General features: G+C 32.3%; 1 protein-coding gene and 1 long non-coding RNA gene across 2 annotated transcripts in view; both read right to left on the bottom strand.

The window, feature by feature from the left end:
• Positions 1-4002: 4002 nt before the first annotated feature.
• LOC127725384 (ankyrin repeat and SOCS box protein 3-like) overlaps positions 4003-21776 on the bottom strand; it is a 36668-nt gene continuing 18894 nt past the window's right edge. The window contains exon 7 of the mRNA XM_052232318.1: positions 4003-7828. Coding sequence (XP_052088278.1) covers positions 7727-7828 — 102 coding nt within the window. The 3' untranslated portion in view covers positions 4003-7726. The remainder of the gene's footprint in view (positions 7829-21776) is intronic.
• LOC127725394 (uncharacterized) lies at positions 12444-14465 on the bottom strand. Its single transcript, XR_007992988.1, has 2 exons — positions 14001-14465; positions 12444-13430 (listed from the first exon to the last, which is right to left on the bottom strand). It is a non-coding gene; the product is annotated as an uncharacterized LOC127725394 (long non-coding RNA).

The raw sequence follows: 21776 nt of genomic DNA, 5'->3' as shown, positions 1-21776 counted from the left end.
AAAGTCGCAGTGTTTTCCCAAAGTACGTAACCATTGTACACGCTAAGTTACTTTAAATGTATTTTATCTTGTAAATGTTCTAGTTTTTATATTCTATCAAATATAAAATACAATACATGATCAATCAAGTGATAAAATCAATACAAACATTTGCAGTTATGTCAGTTTTTAAATAAAATGTATGTATATAAAATAATGTATGTGTACTTGCCCTTGATGTAAAATGATGATTCATTAAACCACTGTTTTCCATTGACCTAGATACATGTATCTTTTGCATGTTGCAGAATTTCCAGAAATATATATAACCACTGTTCATAATAGCAACGACATAAAAAAAGATTATTTTATTTTGTGTTGAGACAAATCTCTATATAAGATATATAGTATTACCAATTAACAATTGACAATATTGAAAGTAAATAGTAAACAAGTAATAGCTTTTCTAAAAAGCTAGCCGTATCATGGCTGATGAAATTTTAAATTGAAAACTAAAAGGCAAATACATTTTTTGAGAGCGTGTACATTTCTTTAGGGGGAAGGAATGTATATAAACACTGGAATTTCAGGTACGGAAAAAACAGAGTATGCGTCGACAAATAGATCTTACTAAACAAATCCTGACAAAATCTTGCATGCTTTAACTTTCATCATTATACAAACATAAGGATATTGATAGAGATCAATCGAACTATCAGAATTAATTAACTACAGAGAAAACAAAAGGGTCTGTGTTGTTTCATGTCAGACGTGTTCCTCAGTAATAGCTAGATGTGGCTGCATTCATGTTACAGAGAATGTATTTACTAGTAATCAGGGATCATACAGAATATCTTATTTTTCAGATATTATGCATAATCACTAAAATCTTTAGTACTTCATTTTTGTATTCTTGTCTTTTGTTCTTACTAATGTGCTTTGTCTGTATGCCTTTTGTGCTTCTTTGTTACATATGTGTTTGTTTTTATAGTGATTAAGTTTATTATGTTCACACATCGTTGTCAATAACCCTTTGTTTTGACAATTTTACCTATTATGTCTGTTTTGTTCACGCATCGTTGTCAATATAATGGAATTTGATGCGACTGTCATACAAGTGAGAGGTTTAGCTATCTATAAAACCAGGTTTAATCCACCATTTTCTACATAAGAAAATACCTGTACCAAGTCAGGAATATGACAGTTGTTATCGATTCGTTTGAGCTTTTTATATTGCCATGATTAGGGATATTCCTTTTTGAATTTCCCTCGGAGTTCAGTATTTTTGTGATTTTACTTTTCACTGAATATATGTACTAGTATATAAAATCGCATGGCTTTTGACCTCTTGGGATGTCGTAAGGCTGTTCGCTATTCTAATTCAAAGTAACAAGCTTTTTAAAAGACTGTTATAAATTGAAAGTATATGAATAATAAAAGGAACTAAAAATAGCAAAAAATAATTGAGGGGTCCGTGTGATTGTTTTTAAAACGAAAGAACAGCAAGAAAGTGACAATCTTGTAAGTCTAACACACCCGCCACGTGGCGGTATAAGTTCACAAACCCGGTATTGACAGCCTAGTAGATTTTTTATTATTTCTAACTTAATATTAGTTTTCAAATAAAAATCAAAAACGCCTACAAAGGAAATGGTAAAAATTGTAATTTAAGGTCAATAACTCCTATAAAGAATTTACCAACTATTTCAGTAATTTGACTTATGTGTAGATCTTCAAGCTTGTTGATAAGATTTTCTATTTAAAGTTATTTCTACTTATCTTATACTTTCAATATAATAGGCAAAAAAAAAACACATTAACATGGTAAAAATCATCTTTTAAGAGCAATAAGGATGAATACTGACAATTTCAGCATAACAAGATTTATGTGTAGATTGCCATTTAAAGTTTTGTCTATATTTTATAGTTTTCAGATATTAGTTTGCTAAGTCTTTATCTTTTTAAGCCACAGAGTTGTCTGTTTATTGTCTACTTGTAAGTTGGATTGAACTCTGGTATCTTTATCCTCTCTTAGATAATAGACTTTATCTTGATAACATTATTACTCAACTGGACCCGAGATAGTTGAAAACGAGAGTGCACACGCTGAAATGTCTCGCCTTCTTTACTAATCATTGATATCATGTTGATAGCCCTAAATATAAAGCTTTATTACAACTGTCACATAAACTTAACATTTACCAAGTAAACTAAACATTGACCAATGAACAATGAAAATGAGGTCAACGTCAGATGACACCTGCCAGTTGGACATGTACACCTTACAGTCCTTCCATACACCGAATATACTAGAACTATTGCTTATAGTATCTGAGATATGGACTTGACCACCAAAACTTAACTTTGTTCACTGATCCATGAAATGAGGTCGAGGTCAAGTGAAAATTGTCTGACGGGTATGAGGACCTTGCAAGGTACGCACATACCAAATATAGTTATCCTATTACTTATAATAAGAGAGAATTTAACATTACAAAAAATCTTAGCTTTTTTTCAAGTAGTCACTGAACCATGAAAATGAGGTCAAGGACATTGGACATGTGACTGACGGAAACTTAGTAACATGAGGCATCCATATACAAAATATGAAGCATCCAGATCTTCCACCTTCTAAAATATAAAGCTTTTAAGAAGTAAGCTAACGCTGCCGCCGGATCACTATCCCTATGTCGAGCTTTCTGCAACAAAAGTCGCAGGCTCGACAATAAAACTACAATCTCTAAATATCCTGAAAACTGGTGTCAAAGACATAAGATAAAAAGATCAAATATATACCCCCATCCAAATAAAATAAACTGTTGACACAGTCACATGTCTTGCCTGTATGTAATAATGATAGTAATATGCAAATGTTGAAGTAAAAATATCAATACTTTAACATGTAATTATGAAAATATTTAAAGTCAATGAACTATGACCTAAAGCTACACAGAAACAATAAACAGCTGCGCCATGAGCGCCTGATTGGCCCGTCGCTTTTTGAAGGAATAAAGTTCAATAACCTCTCAATGTCATATCAGAAATTTATAGAAAATCTATAGGGAGCTTAAATCAATAGATATAAACAATTCATCAATGTTTCATAAGAACTGCTGAAAGCATTTTTGAGTTTTTGTACGAAAACTGAAAAATGCCCCCTTTTTAAATGAATAAAACCCCACAACTGGAAAATGTGAAATTTAAAATTTATAAAAATGGAAAGGGAGCAACCACGTCAATAGATATAAACAATTCAGCAAAGTTTCATGAGAACCTCAGAAAGCATTTATGAATTCTTGTCCAAAAACTGGAAAATCCCCCCTTTTTTAATGAATAAAACCCCATTCCTTGGAAACGTAAAATCTAAAATTTATAAAAAATTGATTGGGAGCTCACGTCAATAAATATAAACAATTCACTTAAGTTTTATGCAAATTGGTTAAAGAGTGTTTTAGTTAATGTCCCACATGTTGACGACGGACGGACGGACAGAGGTATACCATAATATGTCCCGTAAACGGGCGTATAAAAATTTAAGAGATAAGATATGCCAATGCTAGAAAAACTGCATACCAAATATCATTGACTTACCATTAGCGGCTTCCAATTAACTGACTTAATCATAAAAATCAACATTTCAACAATGAATTTTTGATAAGACAATAGACCATGATTAGGGGGCAGGGCCTAATAAGCTCCATAGAAATTTCATTGGTGGAGGAAGCGAGAGTGGACTAAGGGAATCATTGACCATCGGTGGGAAAACTAAAAATCCTAGCAATATAGTCAAATAAGATTGGAGTCGAACACCAGCCATCTGCGAGACTTGAAAGCACAACCTAAGTGTTGACAGGCTAGTGACACATAGTTGAACTACTTAAACAGCTTGGCTACCGAGGCCCCTTGTGGTGAAAAAGAAAAACACCATTTATGCAACAACAAACCTATTTATTATCTTCTTCAAGTTATAGATTTCTAAAAAAGTTTTTAAGTGCATAACAGATAAAATACATCAACAATAAGTATATTAATGTAATTTTATTACAGATAAAAAACAACAAATCAATAAAGATATTTTGTCTGTACTTTAATAGGAAGAAAACATTCATTATAAATCAGAAAATGTTATTCAATGGTGATATCTGTTATTTCTGTGTAGCATCACTTCATAATAAATTAGCAAAATTCGGTTAATTATATTATGTTACTATTCTTGAAAATGTACCTGTTTCATAAATATAATTTCCCTACAGATACCTTTGCAACCATTTATGGGAAGTCAATATATGTACAGGGGAGAAAATTATTAACAAGATAATGCATGTTCAAAGACCAATTTTTACAGATTTCTGTTATAATGACCTCATAATAATGGAATCAGATCACAGAACTACAAATCTAAAATAATTGTACAGAATTATATATATATATAATTACCCATCAAATCAGATACCAAAAGAAATCTTATGACAATTCTATAATGGAACATTTAGAATTTATTGGAAGATGTCCTAATACTCTCTTTGATCGTATTTCAATCAAAAAAAAAAAGGGTTAGAAACACTTTTAAATGTACTTGCTTCAAAAAAAACCAGACTCATATAGAAATATTAGAAAAATGAAAATTTAACAAAGGTCAGTAAATCTAAACTTACTTTCACATGATATACCAAAGTTCTGTAAAGCTTTGAAATGAAACAACACTGCTAACATGTAATTAAAATTGTTAGTAATGTCCATTTATTGTTTATTGCTGACTAAACAAGTGAAACTGCGAGCTACTGCTCACTGATGATACCCCCGCCCAAATATTTCGGTAAACAGGAAGTTGTTGAGTGATGAATCTGAAAACGCATCACACGATATAGATGACTTATATAAACCATGAAACCAAATTTCAGAAATTCTTGTATTGTAGTTCCTGAGAAAAATGTGACGAAAATTTTCAACTTGGCTATCATGTGTAAAATGATACAAGTGTTCCGTAAACAGGAAGTTGTTGAGTGGTGAATCTGAAAATGCATCACTCAGTATAGCTGACTTATATAAACCCTGAAACCAAATTTCAGAAATCTTTGTAATGTAGTTCCTGAGAAAGATGCGACAAAAATATTCATGGGACGGACGGACGGACTGACGGATGGATGGATGGACTGACGGATGGACAGACAGAGGTAAAACAGTATACCCCCACTTTTTTTAAAAATCTGTACAAAATCAATCAATCGTCTATCATTTATTACTAAAACTGGCAATTGTTTTATAATCCCAGTGTTTGAACACAATAAACAACAAATGAAAAACCATGATGTGTATAATTAATCTAAATTTACCTGTTTACGAAACAACCTCAGAGGTTTAAGAAAAATTCAGCAAAATTACCAAAAAAAAACTAAATTTTATATTTTAGTCTTAGAATTTTGAAAGATTTACAATATAATTCATAATCACAAAAATGATTATACATCAATGTGAAACTCCTCTTATTGTTGACAATGACCTAGCTTCTTATAATACTGTGTTCCCAGTTGTTAGAGTACAATCTATTACATACAATTCAATCATTTGATTTATTTGCCTATATAAAGCAAACTGTTTAATTGAAAGAACAATTAAATTTCTGCATTAAAAAAAAATATACCATCAATACATTTTTGTTTTTGGAAAATGTATTTTCCTTTCCAAGGCAAAATGTGCAAAGTTCAGAAGAACATTTAAAAAAAAAAATAAATGAAATTAAAGATTTTTTTTCATACTAAAAAATCCTTAGCTTTGAACAATCAAGTCATTTCTCTCACAGACCAAGCAAGTAAGCATTGTAGTTATCTCCCTTTGCACCATTTTACAACTGTACAATTTCATTGTATAACTATAACAACAGATATCCACTTTAATTAAAATAAGAAGTCATCTTTTATATTGGAACATATAAAACTAACATACAGAAATATGACCAAAATCAAAATTATACGGTAATATGAATCTGCACTTTCACCTAACTTAACAGTTAGTGTAGCTATCAATTACTGATTAATCAAATATAAAACAGTTCATATTAAGTTAATACACGCTCTACCAACAATGCAGACTATGCCAACATCTTCCTGTAGCAACAGGATTAAGTATTTTACAAATTATTTAGATGTGAAAAACCATACAAACTGAAATTTATGTCCAATATGTTTTTTTTACATCATGACTTCAAAGAGCAGACAATGGCTACAGTAACATCACGATAATTAACAGGCAAAAATCATCCATGAATTAAATATTGGTGAAATATGAGAAAAAATATAATTTTTTTTTTTTTTTAATTAAAGCTTTAAAACAGTCATTGGCAATCTAGACTCTACTTGCAACAGTAACCATGTATTTGTGATGAATACAGTGAAATTAATTCTTATTTGATATATTTAAATACAAAGTGCACTATACAAATAAAAAATCTGTACAAAATCAATCAATTGTCTATCATTTATAACTAAAACTGGCAATTGTTTTATAATCCCAGTGTTTGAACACAATAAACAACAAATGAAAAACCATGATGTGTCACCAAGGGTCCGGAAACGGTCATATTTGCCAGACATGACCAAATCTGAAATCTATTTGTCCTATAGGACAAATTGGGATTTAGGACAAATTTTATTTTTTTACAGAAATAATTTCGGTCATTTCGTTGAGATCGGATTTCTTAATCGCCACTTTGCACTTGTTTTTGTTTTGTTATCCCCTTACTGTAATAAAACTGCCACTCTAGTATAGTATTATAATCCTGAGGGCCCTCCTAATAACTATATTAATGCCTCGGGGAAATATTGGCTAATGATCGTTAATCACTTTTTACCTGTGTTTTTAATTGAATAATTCACATCTGTCACTGATCACAAGCTCAGAACTAATAGTGTACTAAAGAAATTAAAATTCCATGACAACTGTCTTTATTATTAAATTACTTTTCAGCAAAGACAAATCTTCAATTCTGATTTAAATATTAAAACTTAATTAAATTTACGTAGAAACACAACTAATTTTTCACATGTAACACACATGTGCTTTATTTACTATGTAATATGCATGCGTGAAATTCTCTTCAGCAGATTTGAAACTTATTCGTAAATTGCAAAATGATTTCATGCTAAATAAAACAAGTGCAACTATTATCTGTAATATTCAAACACTTTTAAAGGTAAAAAAATTAAAAAGCGGCGATTTCCTGTCAATTTGATAAACAAAACAAATCCCAGAAATGAGTCAGGAATCACTCGTACTGTACAATTGTTGCACACCAACTGTGTTCATTCTTCAGATATTTCTACAAAGTTTTAATTTTCTGGCAAAACATGAAAACATATTGTTAAATTATATGTGCATGCAATAAACTGCATAAAGATGTTTTTCTCTCTGTTTCGGATTGTCATTTTTTCAGCAAATTAAAATTTATACTTTTTTCTTCAACTTAGTTCAATAAGTATGGAACATGTACATAAAGTAAATTATTTAATAAATACAGTAATGAGATCAAGAAACCAATATAACAGTATATAAAACATTAATAAACAACTGTATAAATAAATCTTAATACATTATTATTATTTACATGAAAATTTATAAAATATCTATATGTAAATGATTATAATAACAGGAATGTATGCTTCAATATCAGCATATCACATTCTACATTGTTTTATAAACTTATTGTGTTGGCAATGGGACGGATGGCTGAAAGACTTATAACATAATGTCATCAACTTCTCCACATGGACAATGATGGATTCCCTCGTCTGTCCCACTGGTTCATTTCATCAGGTGTTCCAGCTAATACATCACCTGTTTGTGCAGCCTCCATCTGATCATAAAAAACAAATAAAATATACAATATATGCAACGATTTCCTTTCATTATAGCATCAATATCATGTGGAGCCAAAAAAATGTACATCATAAAATCCTAAATGTCTAGACATGGAAAAACAAATATTAATAGATTGATATTTTATAATGACCTGTTTACATATGATGGTGATTGTGACAATTAAATCAAGTACATCTGCTCACTACTGCTCACTAGTGATACTCCTACTTAAGAAATCGGTAAACAGGGATGAATCTGAAAACCCATTACAACATAAAGCATGTTCACATGAATCAAGATAATAAATTTCAAAATGCTCTTAATTAAATGTGTAGTTCCCTAGAAAATGAGACAAAAATTTCTTACATGGCCATCAGTGTTCTCCCCAGGATTTTTGGATAGCACCAGGGTAACGCGTGTGGTCAGCTTGGTGAAATATTTCATACAATTAGTTGTGTCGCGTCGCGTGGCTTGGCTGAATTTCTAGTTACTGTAGTTTTTATGTCTCTTGTTTTGTTTTCATACTGTGGTACTGTGTTATGTAGACATTGAGTCAGAAAATTATTGGTAAAAAAGAAGTAAATCAAAAAACAGTTTGTATACTTTAATATTTTTTAAAAATCAATAAATTATGATTCATAATAAAATGTTCATCTGAATTTAAAGTAATTAAATCTTTTATAAAATCCAAAATCAATAAAAATAAAATATCATTTAAAAGAGAACAAAAATGTTCAATTTAAAAAACTTTCTAGTTTCTAGAAAGAAAGTTGTTGTATGTGAAAGGATTCCTGTCATAAGAAGATATAAAATTAACAAGAACAATTGTTTTATTATTTGAACCAGTTTCTACCTTAGATTTTAATAAAAAGAAATTTTTCATAAATTTTAGAACATTTTGCCATAGATTTCATGTAAATACTAACCTTTCTTGTCTTTTGTGATAATCAAACATAGATACAGACTTAATACTGCACTGAAATCTAAATCTTTATTTGACATGAACCATTTTATAATCAAAGCACGAAAGCGCTGTAAAGGCAGTTAATTACAGGTTGTGTGTATTTTAAGTCCAGTTATATCATTATCTTGCATAGTACAGTGTACTTATCAGAGGTGGCTTTCAGTATTTAAGATTTAGAGTTCTCTAATGATATTGAATAAGTTTTATGAATGTCATATTCTGAGCACTATATGAAGGCGATTGTTCTCACTTGTTTATGAACTAGTGCATTATGTCCAGTTTGTACCTTTTTTATCTATGTTTATAGTCAAATTAGTTATCAAAGGTACCAGGATTATAATTTAATACGCCAGACGTGTGTTTCGTCTACATAAGACTCATCAGTGACGTTCAGATCAAAATAGTAACAAAGCCAAACAAGTACAAAGTTGAAGAGCATTGAGGACCCAAAATTCCAAAAAGTTGTGCCAAATACGGCTAAGGAAATCTATTCCTTGGATAAGAAAATCCTTAGTTTTTTCATTGGCAATCATAACACATCTCCTTATTTATATAATGATCTAAATCTTTCTTTATATAAACTTTTGATTTGGTACCATAGAACTATGTAGAGTAAATGTACATTGCAACATGTCAACTCTTTCAACTCCAAGCAAAATTATATTTCCAAGCATAAAGTAATTAATGAATGAAATAAAATGCTCCGCTGGGGCGCAGCTTGATACGACCGCAGAGGTCGAACCCTGAACAGTTGGGGCAAGTATGAACACAACATTCAAGCTTGATTCAGCACTGAATTTGGATTGTAATTAAATATTTGACACAGCATAGGTTTCTGACACAGAATGAAAGTGGTCTAAGATACTTAAAAAAATTTAATTTACCTATTCAAACCATATCATTATTATTTGCTTTTATATATAAATCAGAAATAACCAATTTAAAATGGAAAATTTTAAAGAAAAAAAAGGAAAAAGAATCCCCCCCCCAAATTTTTTGAACCCCCTTATGATTCATCACCCCAAAACTCAATCCCAGCCTTCCCTTTGTGGTATGGTACCTTGCAGTACAATTTCAGAGAGATCCATACACTTGAACACATGTTATTGTCTGGAAACTAGAAAAATGCTTGTTTTTTGGCCCCTTTTTGGTTCCAAATTCCTAAACGTTTAGGGCAATTACCCCCAAACTCAAACCCAGCTTTCCCTTTGTGATATGGAACCTTGTAGTACAATTTCATAAAGATCCATACACTTACACACAAGTTATTGCCATGAAACTAGAAAAATGCTTGTTTTTTGCCCCTTTTTGGCCCCTAATTCCTAAAATTTGGAGGCAATTACCCCCAAAATCAATCCCAGCATTCCCTTTGTGATATGGAACCATGTGATACAATGTCAGAGAGATCCATAGACTTACACACAAGTTATTGTCATGAAACTAGAAAAATGCATGTTTTTTGCCCCTAATTCCTAAAATTTGGAGGCAATTACCCCCAAAATCAATCCCAGCATTCCCTTTGTGGTATGGTACCTTGCAGGACAATTTCAGAGAGATCCATACACTTGAACACAAGTTATTGTCTGGAAACTAAAAAAATGCTTATTTTTGGCCCCTTATTCCTTAACTTTTTGGGCAATTACCCCCAAACTCTATTCCAGCTTTCCCTTTGTGATATGGAACCTTGTAGTACAATTTCATAAAGATCCATACACTTACACACAAGTTATTGCCATGAAACTAGAAAAATGCTTGTTTTTTGCCCCTTTTTGGCCCCTAATTCCTAAAATTTGGAGGCAATTACCCCCAAATTCAATCCCAGCATTCCCTTTGTGATATGGAACCATGTGATACAATGTCAGAGAGATCCATAGACTTGCACACAAGTTATTGTCATGAAACTAGAAAAATGTTTGTTTTTTGCCCCTTTTTGGCCCCTAATTCCTAAAATTTGGAGGCAATTACCCCCAAAAATCAATCCCAGCATTCCCTTTGTGATATGGAACCTTGTGAGATCCATACACTTACACACAAGTTATGTCTGGAAGTTACAAAAATGCTTATTTTTGGCCCCTAATTCCTTAACTGTTGGTACCATAACCCCCAAAATCAATCCCCACTTTCCTTTTGTGGTATTGAACCTTATTTTAAAATTTCATTGAGATCCATTCACTTAAACTAAAGTTAGAGTGCGAAAACGAATGTGTCTTCGGATGACGACGCCGACGCCAACGTCATACCAATATACGACCACAAAATTTTTTTGCGGTCGTATAAAAAGGAGTTCTTAATTAAGAAATAAACTGATTCGCTGAGCGCAGCTGGATACACCCGCAGAGGTACTACCCTGAACAGCTGGGGCAAAAATGGACACAATATTCAAGCTTGATACAGGTCTGAATTTGGATTGTAATTAAATATTTGACATATTATAGTTTCTGAATAAATGTAGTCAATGAACTTTAAATCGGTTATATGAATTGAATTTATATTCAATTAAAGATTTCTTGCTGTTGTGCAATACTTAATAAATCTGTTGCCAGACTATAAACAAATAAAGTTCAATTTCTTCTCAATGTCATATTTGAAATTTATGAAAATCAATAGGGAGATTACATCAATAGCTATAAATAATTCACCAAAGTTTCATGTGAACTGCTTAAAGCATTTTTGAGTTGTTGTCCAAAAACTGGAAAATCCCCCCTTTTTTAATGAATAAAACCCCATAACTCAGAAATGTAAAATCTAAAATTTATAAAATTCTAAAGGGAGCTTACGGATTGATAATTTAGTCTTAGATGCAAGATTTTTTTATCAGTTGTTAGTGGCTTTGAACTAGCTGTCAGTAACTGCGAGTACTCTCAGATTTGTACTTAGTGTCTTTTTGTTGTTTGGATGTACAACTACCCGACCACGTCCACTTGCATTTGTATTTATCCATCTGATGAGTTTAGCCTCTTTCAACTGATTTTTATAGTTCTTTCTTATATTGTACTGTTACACCACTGTCCCAGGTTAGGGGGAGGGTTGGGATCCTGCTAACATGTTTAAGCCCGCCACATTTTGTATGTACATGTATGTGCCTGTCCCAAGTCAGGAGCCTATAAAAGTGTAATTCAGTGGTTGTCGTTTGTTTATGTGTTGCATATTTGTTATATTTGTTCATTTTTTTACATAAAATAGGCCGTTAGTTTTCTTGTTTGAATTGTTTTACATTGTCATTTCTGGGCCTTTTATAGCTGACTGTGCGGTATGGGCTTTGCTCATTGTTGAAGGCCGTACTGTGACCTATAGCTGTTAATTTCTGTGTCATTTGGTCTCTTGTGCATGTGTGGAGAGTTGTCTCATTGGCAATCATACCACATCTTCTTTTTTATATTTACATCAACAGATATAAAAAATTCACCAAAGTCAAGGTGAGACAACAAAACTTAGTTGTAAGATCTCTGAAATTTTTTACAGGGTACGAGTTTTTCTCATTGTTGGAGATTGTACGGTGACAGTAACACCTGTAACTGCTTAAACCCATTTCTTATGCACTTTAGTTTGATAAACTCACTGAATATCATACCACATCTCCTTATTTTTATATGCATTACAATTTACATGTGCATGTAATTGTAAATATATATATATCAGAACAAAATTCATTGCGTCACTTTTATTTATGCATCCTTTGGCACAATACAAGTTCTAAAATTACACAACATACAACAACTAAATGTTATTTCAGATGAAAGTTTTGTTTCAGTTTCATTCATAGGATTTATTAGAATTTTGTATGTTTTGCCAAGTCCAATAATTCGCTCTATGTGACATAGAGACATAGTTGACTAAACCACCAAGTGTCGAACATTCAAGAATTTTCAGTGTTTCTGTTTTTATTTGATGAAAAGGTTGCCTGAGCTCTAGGAGCTTTAGGTTTTATCACGGGATATTCTGTGCTGTCAATAATATTCCAAGTCGTAGGAAACTTTAATTTGAAGTTGGATGGTGAAAAATACCTGACTAAACCACTAGATGGCTAAGTGTTAGCCTCACACCACTGTTTAGACATAAAAATAATCCATGTATACACAATATTCTTAACACTAGATTCAATCTAGAATCTAGACAGTTCAAAGTTGGTTGTATGATGCCTCAATTTCATCAAAGTCATAAAAAAACTGATTTTCAACTGACACCCTATCAATTTGAAAATATATGTATCTCAAACAATGTGCTGCTGGACCAAGTGTGGTCAAAACAAATAAAAATTTAGTATACAACTCTGAACCGGTATAAAAATGCATGGCTGTGTCACGTGTCTTCATTTCAAAATTCTCTGCTGAAAACATAGGCATTGATGGTGTTTGCGTAATTCCATCTGTGAAGCTCAACATTAGCTCGGCAGTTGGTGGTGGACAGTCATAAATCCTTTCTGCAGTATGAATGACTTCTTCAGGAAAACCAACTTTACAATCAAAACTTTCCTCTAGATTTCTACTACAATATTCATCAAGTTTAGTTCTTTTGTTTTCACAGGAAACTGCCCTGATTTTTCTTTTTGCGGACGATTCAGTCTCTTGCTTGGTCCAGGAAAATAGGCTGGGAATTGCAGTAGACTTAAGTCTCTGTATGGTGGGTTTGCGCCCTGAAAAAGGTTATAAAACATTAGATTTTTTATAATTAAATGAACTTCCATTAGCAATGTATACTTTGTACTACCTGGCGAAATATTAACTAGATTTATTCATTACAATCTGGATAAAACTATGTTTGCCTGATTCAATGTATGTTATGTAAATCCAAAGGACAAACAATGAGAGACTTATGCAACAAACGTACATTGTTTGTACCTAAATAACTATAATATAGATGAGAGCATGTCATTGTTTTGTTCCTGTTAACATTGTCATTGATATTTTTCAAGAAAGTCTATGAGGCATAGCTTATGCATTCCTGTCATTACTACATTAGCATAATTACTGCTAAAATAATTCTCAGTATGATATACCTCTTGTAAGAAATCATTATAATTGTAGCAATCACCAAAAAATTTCAAACAGATCACATTGATACGTAATCCAAAAAATTATGACGTCTTGAATTACCCACCCCCTTTTATTCTAAAACGATAATTGCGGTTGTAAACAGACTTTGGTTTATTCGCATGGAGATTACATATATAACTATATATTTCACAAAGAAAATAGAGTTTTACCATGAATAGTTTCCTGCACGTAGTCTTTTTTTGCAAACAACAGCTGATTGAGATGGACTCCACGATATCATCGTGTTCTCATCCAATCTGCGTATGGGCCATGGCGTTGATCCAACTTTTCCTTCTTTTTAAGTCATTTGGAAATGCATGTCCTCCTCTTAAATGACATCCAGGTACACAACAACAAGTACTTGGCATCGTTAATTAAAAATATAACCAGTAACTGAAATAGTTGCACAGTGCAGAAACCGGAAGAAGAGGAACAGGATCCGCTACCACGGCGCCACCTATTCAGGAACGATAATTTGCTACTTTATATTACTGCGAAAATAACGTTAGACGGGTTCACGTGCATAAACAGAAATGCGCTTTAAATTGTATAATATAATTCATGTTCAGTCGACCTTTAATTATTATATCAACGACTGAAATGATTTATAAACATCTAGATTGCAGATAACACTCGAAATTAACCCGAGCTCTTTCCACACGGAATTCAAATAATTCTAGTTTGTCAATCGGTTGACTGCTTATAATGCAAAATACTAATATATCAAAAGTTTTTAAAACTAACAAAACACAATGATCGTTTCTCTATTTCCCAATGTAAATGAAATGAAACAAAAAACATTTTATATCGCAATAAGAAGAGGAGAGAATTCAACATTTCCGGATCTACTTGGAGTCTAATGACCCCCCACGTAGATAAGTTGGATATCGCGGAAGGAAGGATTAACCCGGCAACTAGAAAGGCATTAAAGCACTGCCTTTAAAAAATGACAGGAAGTAGATATAAATAGATTTAACATGTGCTTATGGATAAAATTTGCAAGATTACTTCTGTTATTCATTAATTATGGATATAGATATCCAGTTTGAAGGTACAGTCATGCACTTTGTTTATAAAATAGAATAGATTGCAATTAATTGTACATAAACTTGAATATTCTACGTGAACTAACTCAGGGCTCGACAATAACGCTTGTCTGATTGTCCGGTACCAGAGGAAAAAAAGGTCGGACAAGTAAAAACCATGTCAAGCTTGTCCGATGGGACAAGTAAAATCATTCGGTTGAAAAATAAATTAAATCCGACTTTGATGATCAAAGTAAAATAAAACAAGAAAAGAAGATAAAAACAAATATTAATTTGACATGTTTACTTGCGATCGATAATTTAAAACTTGGTTCATTATCAGATACTTTATAACGGATCAAATTTACCAATCTGAATCAGCAGTGGGCTTTGTATAAGGTACAATGTAACAAGACAGTTCGGCACCGGCACTGAAAGAAACTATTACAGCAAAATGCATTGAGTGTGTAGGTTAAGGTAATATCTTTGACTAGCTTGCTTGCTAGCTGAACCGTGAAGTCATTATTAGGTTAGGTATACTACCCTCGTTTAAGAGTAGACTAGTCCGACAGATAACCGATCTATCTGTCTGTAGGACTAGACTACTCTGAACGGAGGGTAGTATACCATACCTAATAATGACTTCACGGTTCAGCTAGCAAGCAAGCTAACCAAAGATATTACCTTTACCTACACACTCAATGCATTTTGCTGTAATAGACAGTTCGGCACTATTGGAGACATTTTGGGACTTTAGACAAACCAGTACCTTGTTTCCCTTCATTATTCTGTTGCTTTATAATAAATTTATGATAAATTTTATTTAACAAAAATATTTTAAAAATAAAAATGAAGAAATTATTGACCATAGAATTCAGAAAATCATATTTGATCATATTTAGACAAACAATATTTGATTGTGTTTGAATAAACATTTAAATATTATATTAAAAACAAAGCTGATTGTAATAAGGCATTAATCATAATAATCAATATGTTATCAACATAAAAGACCAGGATACAAACCAAATGAGTGTAGACTGACAGGCCTACCAGACTGTGCCTGATGTCAGAGTCTGGTGAGACTTTTCATTGATGAAAACTAGAACCTATAAGTCCTGTGACTAGACATGACTAGATTTAATTGTTCCTGACTCATATTTTTGAAAAGGATATCAAGAGATATAAATCAAATTCTGTTCTATTATTTTAATTCATTTTGTTCATTGATTCAACCTAAAATGCAAAAAAGATTAATATAAAGGTTTTTTTTTTTGTGGACAAGTTACAATTCCATTCGGACAAGTAAGTTTTGGTATGTACTTGTCCTATTGGGCAAGTTGAAAAAAAAGTTATTGTAGAGGCCTGTAACTGGGTAATGTGATATGTACAGACAGATACTACAGTTTGAAACCCGACTATCATGCAATAACTATGTCATAATTAAAGATAATATAGGCCATGGTTTAATCAGAGACATGTAATACTATAATATAACAATTGAGAAATGTATAATTGTCAATTATACGTAATGAGCCACCTTTATGATGTACAAAAATTTTACCTATCGGGTCAATAAACTGTTTGTGTACAAAGTATTTGCTGACTTGTCACAGGTCAGCGCTTGGGTGGTGAGTAAAGCCATAAAATAGTTATCTGTGATCATGAAGTTATGAACTCTTAATTAAAACACAAAAGAATCATGTTACAAATATTAATTACATAGATTAAATCCAATCAACAAGGTTAACCTCATAAGGTAAATTGATCATGTGGTGTAAACAATGTGTTGAACTGGTTTGAACTGGTCAAATTTCACCTTGAATTTTATACCGCACGGAATAGATTTAACAATTTGTTTAAAACTTGACCGATTTACGATTTTTTAACTGAAAATTTTAGCACCACGGAGAAAAATTATACATCGCGGTAAGAACAATACCACCACGGTAAAAAATTATACATTGCAGGCCCGCGGTCCTTTAAGGGCCTGGGGAGAACACTGGCCATTATGTGTTTGAATATATAGGAAATCAGTAAATAGGAAGTTGATAATCAATGGATCTGAAAATGCATCACACCGTATAACATACTCACAAAAAGCATGATAAAAACAATCAGAAGTCTGTTATTTGTAGTTCCCTAGAAAATGTGATGAAAATTTGATACATGGCATTGTGTTAGAATATAGAAGTATTTGGTAGGTAGTTGAGAATTGATGAATCTAGAAGTGCTCCACACTGTATAGCATGTCAACATGAAGACTGATAACAAAGATCAGGAAGCTCTGATTTGTAGTTCTTGAGAAAAATGCAACAGAATTTCATGGGACAGTCTGTAATAAGGATGGATGGACAGAGGTCAAAACAGTATAAACATCTCCTTTGGAGCAGTGGTATAAAAAAATGTCTGCATGACAAGAGAGCACACACTGAAATGTCTTGCCTGCTTATTTATTGTGATTGATTCAATGATTTATGAAAAATGAGGTCAAGGTCAGATGAACTCTGCCATGTACACCTTACAAAATCATTCCATTCATCAAATACAGTTGACCTGTTACTTATGGTATCTGAGAAAAAGACCAATACACAAACACCTAACACTGATCACTAAACCATGAAAATGAGGTCAAGATTGGATTAAGGAAGTTCGCTACTCAGTTTCAAAATAACAAGCTTTTAATAACACTAGTATATATTGATAGGGGATTAATAAAGGAACCAAAAGAGCGAAAAAAATAGATAGGTCCGTGTGCTTGTTTTCGAGATATTAGCCATTGAAATTTTGGCGTGAAAATGTTCTCTCTTGATTTTTCATAGCTTTATCATTGACAAGTTTAAGTTGTCAAAAACTATTAAAAAATAACAAAGATTTTATAAGACTTTTACAGATGGCGTATAATTATACATGTAAAAGATTTATAAAAAGAAAAATGGGGGTTAGTGGGCAAAATTTTTTAAGGCATTCAAATGGATAAAACCAGAGGATTCTGAAAATCTGACAAAAATTCCAAAACATGACAAGCGAACATTATGGAACGCCACAGCTGTCTTATGTGAAACTCTGATATTACTTTATGTTGTTTTATTATTACTTGATGATATTTTGTCTTTACTTAATATGGTTTTGACATTACGTAATGATGTTTTGATATAACTCAATATGGAATAGTCATTACTTAATGATATTTCGATATTACACGATATGGTTTCGTATTGACTTGATATAGTTTTGTCATTACTCAATATGGTTTTGTCATTACTCGATGTGGTTTCACCATTATTTAATGTGGTTGTGTCATTAGTCAATGTGGTTTTAACATTACTTGATGTGAATGTGACTTAACGTTATGTAGTTGTTTCATTACATGATGTGGTTTTGTTATTTTGTAATGATGATTTGCCTATTCTTTATATGGTTTTAACATTACGTAATGATGTTTCAAAATTTGACGATTTTACACTACATGATGTGTTTGTTTCATTATTTGATGTGGTCCTGTCATTCTTTGATGTGGTTATCCAATTACTTGATGAGGTAAAATCACGTGACCAATTCGGAAAAACCTGTTCTATTTTTAGATAGATTCCCAGTTGTATGTGCCTTGGATGAGTGTTGCCATCCATCGAATTTGAGTTCGGGTTACTGTTTGAGTTAAACATTGAGTTAGTCTTCGATTTCGAATTCAAGTCATTATTAGAATTAAAGTTTTAGTTAGCATTGAGTTTCGAGTTGGACTTCGAGTTTGAGTCACATTTAAAGGTAGAGGTCTAGTTACAACATTAAATTTGAGTCACTTTTTGAGGTAGAGTTTGAGTAAGATTCGAATTTAAGTCTCATTTAGATTAATTATGATTATGAGTTGAAATTCGAGCTATCTTATATGGGTTCGTAATTAAATTTTCTATCGCAGAACAAGGACTTTTGCTCGGGCTTCCGAAAAGAGGGCTCCTGGTTATGCCTACAAAAGATAAACAATGTTACAGTATACAAAACGCAACATAGAAGTTGAAATAAAGCTAGATGTGGTGTGATTGACAATGAGACAACTATCCACCAGAGTTTAAATGCAGTGGATGTAAGAAATCATATATAGGCAACCGCACAGCCTTCAATACACCGTTTAGTCAGCTACAAAAGGCCACCATGCACCATGTGAAAAAATTCAAACGAAAAAACAAACGGTCTTTTTTATAAATAAACAATCTACAAAAAAAAATGACACACATTTATACAACGACAACAATTGAACTTCATGCTCCTGACTTGGGGCAGGTACATAAAGAAAGTGCACGTGGCGGAGTTTAACATGTATGTGAGCGCTAAATCCTAACCTTACATAGGACTGTTACAGTTGTGTAACAGCACAACACGAGAAAAAAAATGTAAACTAGACAAAGTGATGCCCCCGCACTCAACTCATTTAACCACTTATACCCCAAAAATGACAAAAACAAGTTCAATTGTCTCCCAAAAAGAGCAAAAGATAATAAAAATAAAAAAAACCTGACCACATGCACACCTACAATATATGTACAAACAGCCAGCAGAGTGAAAACTTCCTAGCCCTCAAACTGTAGGAGAAGTTATCTGGAAACGCTCTTCTTATGCAAGTAAATTTCCCAAAAAATTACAAAGTTCAACTATCTCCCAAAAAAGCAAATATTAATAAACATTAAACCCTGACCACATGCACACCTTCAGTATATGTACAAACAGACAGTAAAGAGAAAACTTCCTAGGATTCAAACTGTAGGAGGAGTTATGTTATGCGGAATAACTATATAACCATAATGGGAAGGACAGACAGACGGACGGACGGACAGGGGTAAAACAATATGCCCCCCCCAGCTTTCAGTTGCGATGGCATACAAAACAGTTTCATTTGGCTGATACAATAGATCGGTATGACTGGGTAATATAAATCCATCGGGGTGATCTCGGATGCTCCAGAAAGGCACCCGTCGTGTTATTCGAGAAAGTACAAACCCAGTGATTTGATTTTATTTGGAAGTTTACATTCAAGGAAAAGATGACGGTATTATGGTTACGACCACTGGAACATGTCCATCGTCACATGTGAAATAGATATTCCAAAAATTTTATTTTTCAATTAGTGCGAGGTAGATCAGGGTATTCAATTGATTACAAATAAAAGATTGATATTCGTATAAGTTCAAATGATCATTTACGCTAAAAAAAAATTCGGAGAATTCTTATTTTATAGTATTGATGCTTTGTCGCTTAGTCCGAGCCCCTTCTTTCCCCGTTTCCCTGTAACTTTAGTGTGAGTTGATTTGAAGTGTTTCATTTGTTAACAATAAAGTTCAAGTCTTTTGATTTGTGTCGAGCCTGCGACATCAATGTAGCGGCAGTGAGACACAACAAACCTATATTTCGTGCTCGATAGTGGCGTCGGCGTCTCCATCTCCATTTTATTATTTCTATTGAGTTTAACCTTTCATTATACATGTTACTAAACATGTATGCCATCATAATTTTGTACTTTTAGAATATCATACTGTATTTGTTTACCTCGACTTTTGTATCGGTATTTATATTGTATGTTTCTCTGTAAACTTGTATTTAGTTTTTAGAGAATAAAGTATCTATGTATCTATAGATCTTTAGGTTTCTAGTTTTTTACATTTTTCATTTCGGGACCTTTTATAGCTTACTATAGGGTATGGGTTTTGCTCATTGTTGAAAACCATACAGTTTTGTTTTAGTTAAATAAAACCGAATTAAACTGTTTTGACATGATAAATTTGTAAACCTCAATGAAGTGTTTTAAAACTTGTATAGGAGTTATTTCTCAATTTCAAGAAAAAGCATCTACAGAAAAACATTTTTTTTTAATTTTGTTTTTACCGATAAATGTATAGATAAATGTACAGTCGATCAACATGACGCTTTTACACTTACAGCAGCAATATCAGGCGAGACACATGGTTCCGTGGAATATTTTACAAATTTATTACAAAAATACTGCTTCCGTTTGAGAACTTAGGATAAAAACAACAGGACCAAGTGGTTTGGGGATATCCCAATTATGTCCGAAATACTGTAAACTTTTTAATACTTTTTTTCTTATTATTGTCAGCCGTTCCCCTTTTTCATACCAAATAACTCTGAACAACCACTCGAACTTTAATTTGAACTTTAACTCAATGGATAGCGATACCCATCCAAAGCACATTAAACAAACGATATATTGAAATCTGTTTAAAAATAGAACATATTTTTTTCCGAATTGGTCACGTGGTTTTACCTCATCAAGTAATGGGATAACCACATCAAAGAATGACAGGACCACATCAAATAATGAAACAAACACATCATGTAGTGTAAAATCGTCAAATTTTGAAACATCATTGCGTAATGTTAAAACCATATAAAGAATAGGCAAATCATCATTACGAAATAACAAAACCACATCATGTAATGAAACAACTACATAACGTTAAGTCACATTCACATCAAGTAATGTTAAAACCACATTGACTAATGACACAACCACATTAAATAATGGCGAAACCACATCGAGTAATGACAAAACCATATTGAGTAATGACAAAACTATATAAAGTCAATACAAAACCATATCGTGTAATATCGAAATATCATTAAGTAATGACTATTCCATATTGAGTTATATCAAAACATCATTACGTAATGTCAAAACCATATTAAGTAAAGACAAAATATCATCAAGTAATAATAAAACAACATAAAGTAATATCAGAGTTCCACATAAGACAGCTGTGGCGTTCCATAGAACATCCTTAAACCTGCCATGTACACACCTTACAATCATTCCATACACCAGATATCATAGATTAATTAGGTACATGTTTATATTCACTTAGTAGCCAAACTAAATAGTAGACATTTATTTATATATATAAGATAAGCAAC

Source organism: Mytilus californianus, unplaced genomic scaffold (assembly GCF_021869535.1).
Source record: "Mytilus californianus isolate M0D057914Y unplaced genomic scaffold, xbMytCali1.0.p SCAF_15, whole genome shotgun sequence".
In the NCBI taxonomy this organism is placed as follows: Eukaryota; Metazoa; Mollusca; class Bivalvia; order Mytilida; family Mytilidae; genus Mytilus; species Mytilus californianus.
This window is presented reverse-complemented; position numbering and strand designations above follow the sequence as displayed.